This window comes from Cryptomeria japonica, chromosome 7 (assembly GCF_030272615.1).
Source record: "Cryptomeria japonica chromosome 7, Sugi_1.0, whole genome shotgun sequence".
Lineage (NCBI taxonomy): Eukaryota > Viridiplantae > Streptophyta > Pinopsida > Cupressales > Cupressaceae > Cryptomeria > Cryptomeria japonica.
Genome location: NC_081411.1, coordinates 174,958,747 through 174,971,662, shown reverse-complemented (window position 1 = coordinate 174,971,662; position 12,916 = coordinate 174,958,747). Strand labels below are relative to the sequence as shown.

Below are 12,916 nucleotides of genomic sequence, written 5' to 3'. Positions count from 1 at the left end.
GTCTTGGTCCAACTAGTCCAAGTTGGAGCCACGTGACCTCCTCTATAAATAACTACTCTTATAATACAATATAACTCCTTTTTTTTCCCATTGATTTATTTCTCCACTTTCTCCTCCCCCACTAATTTCACAAGTGTGTACCTTCAAATTAATATTATTTTTCCTCTCTCACTTTGGTGCATTAATCCACACCCTTTTAGTTTATCATTGTATCATTATCAAGCTTCCTCATTTTCCCTCTCTGGCATCTCATACCATTTATTGGTTAGGCAAAGCATTTCCACGTCATTTTTATGTTAATGCTGGATTATTATTGGGTAAGCCTCGCATTTCCATATTTTTTATGTTAATGATGGATTATAGAGAGCAATTTGTAAAATTACAATGTGTGATTTTTATCAAAAAAGTCACTCAATTTTGTGGATTAGAAAAACTTAATGTTCTTTATTGAGAATTTGTATCAAGCAATGTTTTTAGGTTCAAAAAAAGATTATATATTTCCATTGTACACTCAGTATACATTCTTGCATCATTTTCTTTTATGTATCTTGTTAAATTTTCAATCAAACCTTTATAGTGCACACAAACTCACGAGGGCATATTATTAATTATATTTTCAATTTATATGCATTTTTCATAAGTTTTTCCTTTTCCTTCAACGATATTTCAAGATGGAAGGATGCATGTTCCATATTGATTACAAAGTCTACAACATGCTTGTTCCCATTTGCTCAATTTTTGTAGTCTAAAAATTTCACATCCTTTCCATGGCTCCTTATTTCTTTCTAAATGTAAGAAATAAAAGTGCATGGCACACTTTTATCCCTTTGTTTACACTACTTTGTGTGGATGTTATAAATGCAGTCTTAACACTCAATTTGACTCATTTGATACACTAACCCTACAAATTTGTAGAGTTGTGCATCCTTGGACTAAACCACACTAGTGGTTTCGTAACTTGGACAAAACCAGATTTTAAATTTCCCACTTCCCAAAACTTCCACAAAATTTGACTATTAGTTGTCAACTTGCATGCCAAAGGTCTAGAAGTATATATCTACGAATTGTATTTGAGGACATTATTTTAGATCATTTTAGTCATCAATTCTCAGAACAATGCATTAATAAAAACATCCCTTCATAGTCACATCAATCAATCTTAGTCTCATATTAGTCCTATTTTATTCAATATGAGTTGCATTAGCATTCACTTTCTTTGCTTGTCAAGTTTTCAACCTTGTTACATCAAACTATAAAAGATAGTTGACGATATTTGCTTTACCTAATAGATCAATATGAGCTAGTTAGTTTGCTTCCTCAAGATTCCTCCTATTCTGTTTTGCCTTGGGTTTGGTTTAGAAGTCCCATCAATGTTTAGTTTATACCAATCTTTAGAGGTGGCTCTCAAGTATATTTGGAACCAATTAAGAAAGAAGTAAATGAGAAGCCCCATCAACGTTTAGCCTATACCAATCTTCTGAACCTAATGAACAGTAAGTTTGTATAATCCACCAAAATGAATGATTTTTTTTTGATAAAAATCACACATTATATTTTTATAAATTGCTTTCTATCATCTATCATTAACATAAAAACTATGAAAATATAACTTACCCAATAACAATCCATCGTTAACATAAAAATGATATGAAAATGTAGTGCCTAACCAATAAATGATATGAGATGCCAAGAAGGGAAAATGAGGAAGCACAATAATAATACAATAATAAACTAAAGGTATTAAATTTATTTAAAACAATATTTGAAATAAATTTCTAAATAAATTGATTTAGCTGGTTTTCCGGGCCCTCGTGGGGTGATTTTTTAATCTAACCCATTTTTTGTGAATAATATACTTTTAAATTATTAATGATAATACTCATTTAAAAAAATAAATACCCAAATCGCACTTTTATTCTTCAGCCATATTAAATAATAAATAATAATAAATAATAATTAAAACTTAATTCTTCGCGAAAATATAGCGCACAATTGTTCTTGTTGGCGGCAGACCGCGTTAGAGAGACTGGAAATTTGACTAATGGAAATGATTAATTGGGCACAAACACAATAGTTAGCAGTAATAGATTCACTTAATAAACGTATGGGCAGAATCTCCACAGCAATCACTCGTACATTTGTGCGATAAGGCCAAATGTACCAACACCGTCAAAAAAATCAAGAGAAAGGAAAAGCACCGCCATATGAAATGTTACGGTCTAGAATTTACAGTTACACACCATTTACGAACGGCTGGTTGTTTTTCAGCACAAAAATTCCAGCAGTTAACGGGAAACGAAGTTTATAGGCAAATTACATTCCTAACTACAGCTAAACGATAACATCAAAATCTGGGCAAAAAGTGGAAGAAAAAAAATTCACGGACCACACAGCACGCTAACCGCGGACTTGAAACCCCGTTCAATTCCAATTAATGGAAAGCATCTTTGTTGGCGTCTGTATTCTTCGTTCGGGGCGATGCTTGGAAAAATTTGGTCAATAATATTTTGTTTGGGAGAAGTAAGGGAGGAGAAGAGCAGAGTTTCTACGTCTCTCTGTGCGAAAAAATGAACGATCTGCTACTTTGAGGAGTTTCTGTGTTGGCAATTGGCGTCTGGTTAAGCTTCACCCTTGGTTCATCCAACCCTTAGGTGTCAGAATCGCTGAAAAGCCTCCCGCCGGGGTGTTGCATCGCTGCCCTTTGATCGAAGTCCGCCGTTCCAGGTACGGAATAGATCCTTTAGATTTTTTATTCTTCCTAGAACCTTCCAGGACATTGCAGAGTTACAAATGTTTTTTATAACCCTATCGTTTGGTCGTTCCATTAGGGTTTGATTGAGAGCCGTCCTGATGACTCGTTAAAATTTAGCGTTTAAAGCCTAAATTCAGGAGGTCTAGGGTTCAATTCTCATCGAGGGGACTTGCCGTAGAATTTTGCCTAGGGTTTTAAGGACTGCGGGCTACACTTAGCTTTATAATCGAGATTATGCAGAGCGGCTGGGGCGGCGGCGCAAGATAGCAGGAGGCTGGAGTGATTTTCGTTTCAAAACTGCCACGGCCATGGACAACTTAGTCTCTCGTTGCCAGGTATGTTGAAGTTTAGGTTATTACGTGATTATACCCTTATATTTAATTGATTTGGATGAAATCGTAGAGATTCAACCTGTTGAAAAGTGGAAATTGGCTGTAAAATTTCGTAAAAGGAAAATAATTTATGGTCGATCTTAATATTTGTGTCATCTTGTTGATCTCTATTCTCTCATAAATAGCTTTTTTCAGAAGATTTTTCTGAAGGAAATAGACTATGGAACGTTAAAGACTGTTTCTTAGAACGTTATAATTCATTCTATACTTATTCTTTTATAAGGGTATTTTTTTTCTCAACGATATGGACTGTGTAAACTTAAGAAGCCGTTAGAATTTTACTTGTAATTTGCTTTCTAAATCTGCTTTAGCCATGGACATTTTAGTCTCTCGCTGCTAGGTAAGTTAAAAGTAAAACCCGCCTCCGCTTTAGATTATTAACTTATTAGGTGACTGAGTGCTAATATTTCATAATTTTGGAAGACACCCTGGGGAATAAGCCCACCATATAAATAGGTTATAAAATTTGATAAATGGAAGACATTATATAATTGACATCAATTTGATGAGTTATCTTGCCTTGTTTTGTTTACGACTCTTATTTCATATATACGTTTTACATTATCTGGTAGAATAATATAGAAATTTATCATTTATGTTCATAATCTGCTATGACTGTGGACGGATTAGTTTCTCACTGCATCTTTGATCATGGGCATGGACAAATTAATCTCTCACTCCCTGGAGCTTAAATTACTCTTTCACTATAGGTTATTGCATGATTGGATGCAAGCATTTAATGAGTATTTGTGAAGCCTGGCAAAATGGTCCCTTTTTAAAGTAGGGACTGGTTATAAAAAATTCTACACGGAAAGCTTTACAAAGTTGATTTCATTTTCATGCTGAGGATGGATCACAAAGGTGCTGTGAAATATTGACTTTTTCTATTACACATTTTCTAGAAGCTTTTTTGATTTTCTTAGTTCTTGGCAGTATTGACTGTGGAAGCTTTTAAAGGTGTTATGATATTATAGCATTTTCTATTTTGTGTTCAAAATGTGCCATGGCCATGGCCAGATTAATGTTTTGCAGCCAGGTAAGTTAATCCCCTGTCCAACGTAAGTTATAAAATGACTGAATACTAATAACTAAATAGTTTCAGGAAAACTAATAACTAAACAGTTTTGGGTGAAATACTGACAATTAACTATTAAGTCCTTGTAAACACAGAAATTGAGTATAAACTTTATAAATGGAAGGTTTTAAACTTAATATTTTGTACACAAAATCTTCCACAGACACATGCACCTTAGTCTCTTGCTGCCAGGTAAGTTCAACCTTCCTTCCACTTTAAGGTTTTTACATGGCTCAATGCTAACACTTCATAATTTTGAGTGAATCCCCAGAAAAAGTACTTATAAACATATAAAATTATAAATTGATTTATATAAATACTATATTTTAATTAATGAAGAAATTTATGAAGCCAGTCTCAGTTCTATCCTGGTGATGTGTCATGTGGCTTAATGCTAATACTTATAATTTTGGGTGAAATCCCCAGAAATAAGTACTTATAAACATATAAATTGATTTATATAACTATTATATTTTAATTAATGAAAAAGTTCATGAAGTCAATCTCTGTTCTATCCTGGTGATTTGTCATGAAGGTGACACAAAATGTTGATCTCTCTCCTATACCCACTACCCAGTTTTTCCAGAAGATTTTTTCTAAATCTTATGGGCTCTGGTGTCTTGATGGCGGCCTGCAAACTTCGCGTGAAACAAAAGCAGCACTCACGCCCGTGATTTTACTGTTAAAACCCTCGGATGACTCTGCATGATCTTCCACAAGCTCAGACCTTCAAAAATCCTTCGATTAAAAGCCATGACCTTTGCGCAAAAAACCTTGATTTTTGTCTGCTGGAGAGACCTTCAAAAAACTTGATCAGAAAAAACAATGAAAAAAAACACCTGCCTTCTGCAGATAAGACCTTTTGATTTTTAAAAGAAAATATGATTTTATTTTTAAAAAATCACCAGAAATTTTCAGCTGGCTCTGATACCATGAAATGGTAATTTGATAATTAACCAATAAGATGAAAGGCTCCTTAAATAATAAATTACTTAACGATGTTTCTATAAGAAATAATTGTGAACAAAAGAGCAGAAATAGAAAGTTACTAAACTAACATACATGGCATAATTGACCGTTAAACAACTACAACAATATTACTTTAATATAATGTTGTTAAGACCAACAGAATATTTTAATTTGCGTTCAAAAGCCGACACACTCACTGATAGCTTAGTCTCTTGCTGCCAGGCAAGTTAAAGCTCCCTTCCATGTCAGGTTTAGTTACATGGCTTAATGGTTATCTTAATGAAATTTGGCTAAAGTTGTGATGAACAAGCCTTTTGTAAACACATGAATTTGGCATGAAGTTTTATGAAAGGAATTATTTTTAGGACAAAAATCTACATGATATTTTGATTTGAAAATCTTCATGCATTTAGTAGGTTATGGAATGGAACCCAAAGCTTTTTATGTGTAAACTGTCAGAGTTTTTTAGGTTCGCTCAACTGAGTTCTATAGACAGAAATTGTAGTTGCTCATCTTAAATTGCTGATATCCATTACATATAGTTGGAGCTGATCTGCATCACTCTATATTCTATACAGTACAGATAAGTTATTGGATGGTCACATCCAAAATATATAAACAGGTATTCATTACCAAGAGCTGCCATGAAACTAGTGTAGAGTCTTAAGCCTTTTCAAAATCAATGAAGGACAGTAGGAATTAGAGGTTTAATCACTACAATTTATGGGCAAAACCCTGATGGTGGAGCTCTTTCAAAGTTTTGAATTGACTATAGATGTCTTTGCAAATTTGTTGATTGCTATGAAATTTTCTTTATTATATGAGGAATACCACTATTCATCAGTTTGACTCCAAAGCTGATAAATGTGTACTTGTAATTACAGTTATCATATCTGATTCAGCCTGGACTTTTAAATCGCTGCAGAATGTTTTCTGAATCTTTTGAAAAATTCTGGATTTCTGAAACTATTTGGGCCTTTTGAATGAATAATATTTTTTGAACTCGATAGTGATGTTTATAAACTATTTCGCAAGGTTCGAGTTCAAGTTCAGCAAAGGTAAAGTTTGGATTTAGTTCAGCAAAGATAATATTTGAAAAAAATGTGATTAAATTTGATTAATATATATATTTGTGATTTTTTAATGTAAGAAAAAAATATAGTACAGTGAATTTTAAAATAAAAAAATATAAATAACTTCAATTTTTTTAATTTAAATATTGTAAATATGTAAAATATTATATATTAATACTTGAACATTTTAAATTATTAAAGTTTAATATAAGAAAAAAAAATAATATTATCACATTTTACATTCTAATTTATTAAATTTTTACTAAACCCCCCCCCCCCCCCCCAAAAAAAAAATCCTAAACAAAAAGAATAAATCTGGAAACAATTTTTTTTAAGGGTGGTAGAGCTTTGCCTCTTGTAGTTGTAGCTTCCCTGCATTAAATTATAATTAGTTCCTAATGATCTTTAGATGTGCAACATTTCAATTGATTCAAAGTAGGGAGGTATCCTAAATTTAATTGGAAAATGTTCGGCATAGAAAGGGTGGTTCAAAGAGGTATGGAAAAATTCTATGTAATAGGATCCTTGCATTGACATCACAAGGTTCACTAGTAGATGCCTTGATTGTCGGGGAGCTATTAGAGGTATAAGCAGCCAATGTTAAACTTACATTGTGAGCAACCGATAATCCAACAAATATCACATAAGTACTCATGATTTACTAGGGAAGCCCACAATATTTTTTTCATGTAGTCTGGACTCTTTTTATCAAAAATAATTAAAAGCCTTAATTTAAGATGTATTTTTAAAATATTATTTAAACTGGGCCCTTTTTTGTTCAAATTTCAGGGTGAACTAAAATGTGTTTTTAAAAAGTTCTGTTGGATTTTAGACTTTATGGTTGGAATACAGTGAACCTTGTGACATTGTATAAACATATGAATTAGATATAAAGCTTAAATGAATTATCCACTGATTTTTTTGTACATAATGTAAATCTAGCTCTCAAATAATAATTATTCTTCACTCTTTAGCAACTAATCATATCAAGTGGTAGGCGCTTGGACTAAAACATTGGATAGTACAATCATTTAGACATTTGATTCAATTTTCTTTTTATAATACATAGTTGCTCAATTTAGATTATGTTTACTAATTTTGAAAAATTGGCATTAAATTTGATGGTATGATTTCGTATTCAATAAAAATCAAACAATTCCATCTAAATAATCAACATACTTTGAGAAAGTCAATTAAATTATTTGTATAGCAAATTGTTTTTTATGATTATATTAGTTTATACATCCTTCCTAAGAGTGAGTGATTCTTTTGTTAGGAGGAAAATCGTTTTTGAGTTGAAGGTTACACACACCCATTTCATTGTGTAGGTTGTTTAATTTCATTGCCTTCCTTTTTTAATACATTGTCCTTAAATGATTTTGTATTAATATGAGCAAATGTTTGTTAGGAATCGTCCGATTTCTTTCCATTTTATTTTTGCTTTTATATTCAAAGCCATGGCCACAAATAAAAAATTTAGTTCTAAGTTCGTAGTGTGGAAGGTTGTAGATTAGAGCAAATGCACAACGTATATAGAAGTATAACTATATACATCTTCATTGAAGTTGACACTCCAAATAATCAACTTTGATGATCCAGGTTTTGTGTGATGAGATCTAGGAAGGTGTTGGGAAGAACATCTTGAACCCATAATCTAGTTAGTAAGCTATTGTATTATAATATGAACATACAACTAAAAATGCACAATAAACTATAGTCTATTACATTTTAATGAAGAAATTATAAAGCAGAATAATGGGCTGTTGTTTATTATTAGTGAGGTTGATATGCATGTTTTCATTGAACTAGAAGAGTGGGAATAAGAATTCCTATTGTCAAAATTGTGGTTAACATGCTCTAGTTGATTTATTTAGTCAAAGGACCCAAGAACATAGGATATGATCACTTGTTTCTTAGGGTTGAATACAAATGTGTAGAAAATTACCATAGAGATGCTTACAATCCAAATTGGGCATAAAGTAAGGGTTTTTTTGCCATTTTGGTGGTTTGCTTTCTTATAGATATGTTGGTTCATCTTTCATGGTTGGGTTGCGGGAGGTGGTCCTTTGTTGAGGTGCAAACCATGGAACCAATGTTTAGAGTGGCATCATGTGGTGCTCAGGTTTGATACTAAGGCATTACGTGTTGAAATCCTTCGTGCTATGTAAACTTATGTAAAACTAATTGATCAGGGTGTCAATTTGGTATTTATTGGAGGTGTGGTGTTCTTCTAAGATGATGCTACCAAGCTTTTGATACTAAGGCATTACGCGTTGAAATCCTTCGTGCTATGTAAACTTATGTAAAACTAATTGATCAGGGTGTCAGTTTGGTATTTATTGGAGGTGTGGTGTTCTTCTAAGATGATGCTACCAAGGTTTGACAATAAGCGATATTTTTGGGAATGTTGTTTGTATTGTGCATTGCCTCGAGTTATGTCAACCAAGTAGTGTGCCAACATTGAGGTTACACCTATCTAGGGAATCCATTTAAATAGCAAATGGTTGAATGTAGCCAACTAAGGTGGGCCAATGAAAGATAATATACATTGACTAGTTGCTTAGTTTGCACACTTTGTGAGTAATCTTTGAGTTGTTGAGTACTGTCTATTTTTTTTTTGCTCGTCGAGTTTTTACAAGTTTAATTCATGAGTTTTTATAGACACAAGAAAAATGTGGGTAAAATACTGGTTAAAACACATTTTTCGCACATTTTTTTAGCTATAAAATTATGCATTTTCTCTTTTGAGCTGTCAATTTTTAATTTAATACATTTTGTAATTGAATTTCCCTCCCCCAAAAAACTGTTTTTTTTAAGAAATTTGAAGTTTTAGTACTTTTTAAGCTGTGGAGTATTTGCCAAGTCCTTGTCGAGTTGTAAATTTTGGACTTGAGTACTCTTTGATTATGATTGTGTGAACTATGACTAGTTGGCATGACATTCATTCACGGTGATCCAATTGGAGTTCTATTAGTGTAGAGGTCAGTTTAGAGGGTGTTGATGTAAGGTGATTTGATTAGTGAACATAAAAGGAGCATTGAATTAAAGTGAGCTAATTTGTTAGGTGATGAGCTAGGGAGAGAAATTGTACTAGTGCCGGTTTAGAGTTTAAGCAATTAGGGTGGCATTGATTAAATGATTGCAGTCTAATTTGTGAATAGCCAATTAGATTGTATGGGATTTGAGATAACTAAGTGAGAGCGGAGCTAGTTGGGGATGTTGACCATGGAATACTAATAAGGTTGGTGCATTGTGGTGTATATGTTAGCACTATTTCTAGTTTGTCTTATTATTTGTTTAACAATGTTATTATTTTGTCTATGAGTATAACCATTAGAAACATCTTGCATGTCTAAGCGATGTAAGCAGGGAAGGGCCTTGATCCCCATACAGTTAACAACACAGAACAGCCAACCACAAAACAACGACTAGAACATAACAGCTAGCAGCACCGACCAACCATCAAACATACATAATAAAAAACAGATCAAGTACCATTAAAGATAGCTGCTAAAGTAATTAACTAATCATTGAAACATATAAACGACATGCAGGCCAAATAAGATCATAACCATAAGTCTTAGAGAAACCACCATATACTAAAGACAACCAACAGTTAATCACATCCAAAAAAGCAAGCAAACCTTGGATCAACAACCTATTTCTTTTGGTCTCTGATTAGACCCTGGTTCTTTTCCATAATGTGGAGGTTCTCCTTCCATTCTTCGGCATCAAGGACACAATTTCAGGAACTTTCCCTTTCTTTTGCTGTTTCTTCAACTTGCTCTGCCCCAAGACCACACCCATCACCGTTTTCCGCATAATTCTTTTAGCGATCAGGGTAAGGGAATTGACTACCTTCAATAGGAATTTTTTGTTAGCTTTGAGGCTCCCCATAATAGTTTCTAGGTCCTTCAGTCTCACTTGCATATCAGCAGGTTGGACTTTAAGATTAGCCATCATGTCATTAGTAGCCAAAGGGGAATTAACCTGTGCTTGAGCAATTTCATGCATATCTTGTTCTTTCAGAGTACCCATCTCCTGCACTACAACATCATCCTTGACCTCCTCTTCGTCCTCCTGAACAACAGTGGTTTCCTTAATTTCCTCTATATCCATTTCCTCATCGCTATACCTGGACTCTTTGTTGTCTTCATTAAACTCTGGGTGGAATTCTTCTTTGGAAGGTGTCTCAAGATCCTCATCTTCTTTAGGTTTTTCTTTATTTTTTATTTCTTTTTCTTTGAGTCTTGCGAACCTTCGACCCCCCTGCATAGCATCTTGTTTAGCAATGTCTTTTTGGAGAATCTCTTTGGCATCAGTCTCTTTCTCAGTAGTATCCAGGTCTATTATAACATTTTTAGCTTTAGAACGCACAACTGTTTTTTTGGATTTAGACCCCCCAGGTCTAGGGCTTGTAGATTTTCTTTTTTTGGGGGTCAGCTTGAGGAGTTCATCTTCGTTCGTCTCTATGCACCCTTAGTATTGTTGGAATGAGTATTGTTGGGAGGGTTATTCACCCCCAATATTCTTGGATAACTTGCCTTTTTACATATGAAAGTCTCATCTACATGCTAGGTTGTTATAGGAGCCAAATATTGATCTTTTTGACATTAATATTGTTTGTATTGTGTGAGTCCCTTCAACCTATCTTAGTTATTTATGGACATTTAAATATTTATTTCCTTTTCTTCTCCAAGCTCTACCTTTCGAGTCTAGTGTGGAATTTATTTTACCATCTTTATCAAGTCTTAGAAGAGTGGTAAGGGTACAACGTTGGCATCTGAGTTATATTGTTGTACTAGAATATTCCAAGGTTTGAACAACTTGAATAACCCTTGGTTATTGCTATCAATGTTAGGTGAGAGGAGGTGCAAAATGAAATCAATATTCTTGGATTAATTGGCCTTTCTACATATGGGAGTCTCATCTACATGCTAGGTAGTTATAGGAGCAATATATTGATCTTTTTGACATTAATATTGGTTGCATTGTTCGAGTCCCTTCAACATATTTTAGTTATTCACGGGCATTAAAATAGTTATTTCCTTTCCTTCTCTTAGCTGTACCATTTGTCTCTAACATGGAATTTATTTTACCATCTTTATTAAGTCATAGAAGAGTGTTAAGGGTAGCAATGTTGGATTCCAAGTTATGTTGCCATACTATAATATTCCAAGGTTTGAACAACTCGGATAACCCTCGATTATGCCATTAATGTTGGGTGAGAGGAGGTGGAAAATGAAATCAATTCACATGTATCAATTCCCACTATCTTTGCTTGTGGTTAGGGCTAGTTTTTAATACACACACACACACACATGGGGTTTTGGGGGCAACACACCTAGTGGGCTTGAGGTGCACACCAAGTTAAGGTCTTTGAAACAACATAGACCCTCATGACACAACTTTTTCTTAATTTTATAATTTAAGTGAAATTAGGAATTTGGCACTTTTTTGTTAAAATATATATAAAATAGATATTTTTTTCTTTTTTCTTTTGGACAGCCTTGGGTTCCCTTGGGTGTACCTGGATCTACTTCAAGCTTGCTCGGATTGCCTCAAGCTCATTTGGGCACCTATGTTCCTTGTGGGTCCTAATATGGGTCCTAGTTTCGGACTTGGCCTTGGCCTTGTGACAAGAGATACCGATAAGTAGTGGGGATACGGGAGTGGAGACCTTAAGGGGTTGAGGGTTAGCAACCCTCACAAGGGTTTAGGGGCAACACCTATAGTGGGGTTGAGGGGCACGCCAAATTAAGGCCTTTGAAACTACACAAATCTTCATGCTGTAGGCCATTTTCATAGTTTTATTACGTAAGATCACCTAGGGTTCGTCTGAGTTCCCCATGGGTACTTTTGTGGGTTCCAAACTTGGAACTGATATCAAATTGGATCCATACAAATATGGGAGGTTTTGTTGAACCCAACAACTTATTATTTATATATTTATATATATAGGGAACATGGCCTTGTAGAACACAAGCCTGCTACTGAGAGGTGGGGGGGGGAATCAGTAGTAGATATAAATTTTTAGTAAGAACTTCTGAAACTTTAAACTGAAATCTGAAAGTTATAGCAACTGAAACTGAAAGTAATGCAACCACAAAAAGCACAAAACAGAAGATTTTACGTGGAAATTCAACTTGGGAAAATCACGGTGAGGAACACTGCTAGGATCTACTGCCCTAATCCAGCCTCACAGTTAAAGAAGATTACAATATTTCTAGAGTATCAACCCTTCAATTTATTTCAGAGCACCAACTCTTCAATCATAGAGCACCGACTCAATTTATTTCAGAGCACCAGCTCTTCAATCATAGAGCACCAACTCTATTCAATCTAGTTACAAAATATGAATAATATTCTGAATCAACAAGTTTGTAACAATCTGAAGCAAAGTTTGGTCAATTATACAATGTTTAGACACCAAAAAGAAGACTCAATAAATCTTCAGAATTCTTAAGAACAACGGATGACAAAGTGACCGATTCTGATCTACACAGCTGTCTTTTCTGTCCAAGAACAATCCAAAGGCTTTTAAATGATAATTCACAGACGAACAATTCAGATTAAAAGCATAGAAGAAATACCAAATCTGTATTTAATTCTTCTAGTGATTTCTGAAATTAAGAAACAATCTGCACAAATTTTA

At 33.9% G+C, this 12,916-nt stretch overlaps 1 protein-coding gene across 2 annotated transcripts in view; it reads left to right on the top strand.

The window, feature by feature from the left end:
* The first annotated feature begins 2,323 nt into the window (after positions 1-2,323).
* The window catches only part of LOC131062389 (E3 SUMO-protein ligase SIZ1), a 75,629-nt gene continuing 65,036 nt past the window's right edge, over positions 2,324-12,916 (top strand). Inside the window, exons 1-2 of one of the 2 annotated variants that reach the window (XM_057996032.2) lie at positions 2,324-2,724; positions 2,993-3,087. In XM_057996032.2, the coding sequence (XP_057852015.1) occupies positions 3,061-3,087 (27 nt within the window). In that variant the 5' untranslated portion in view covers positions 2,324-2,724; positions 2,993-3,060. Of the gene's footprint in view, positions 2,725-2,828; positions 3,088-12,916 lie in introns of both variants that reach the window. The other variant, XM_057996031.2, reaches the window with a different exon arrangement.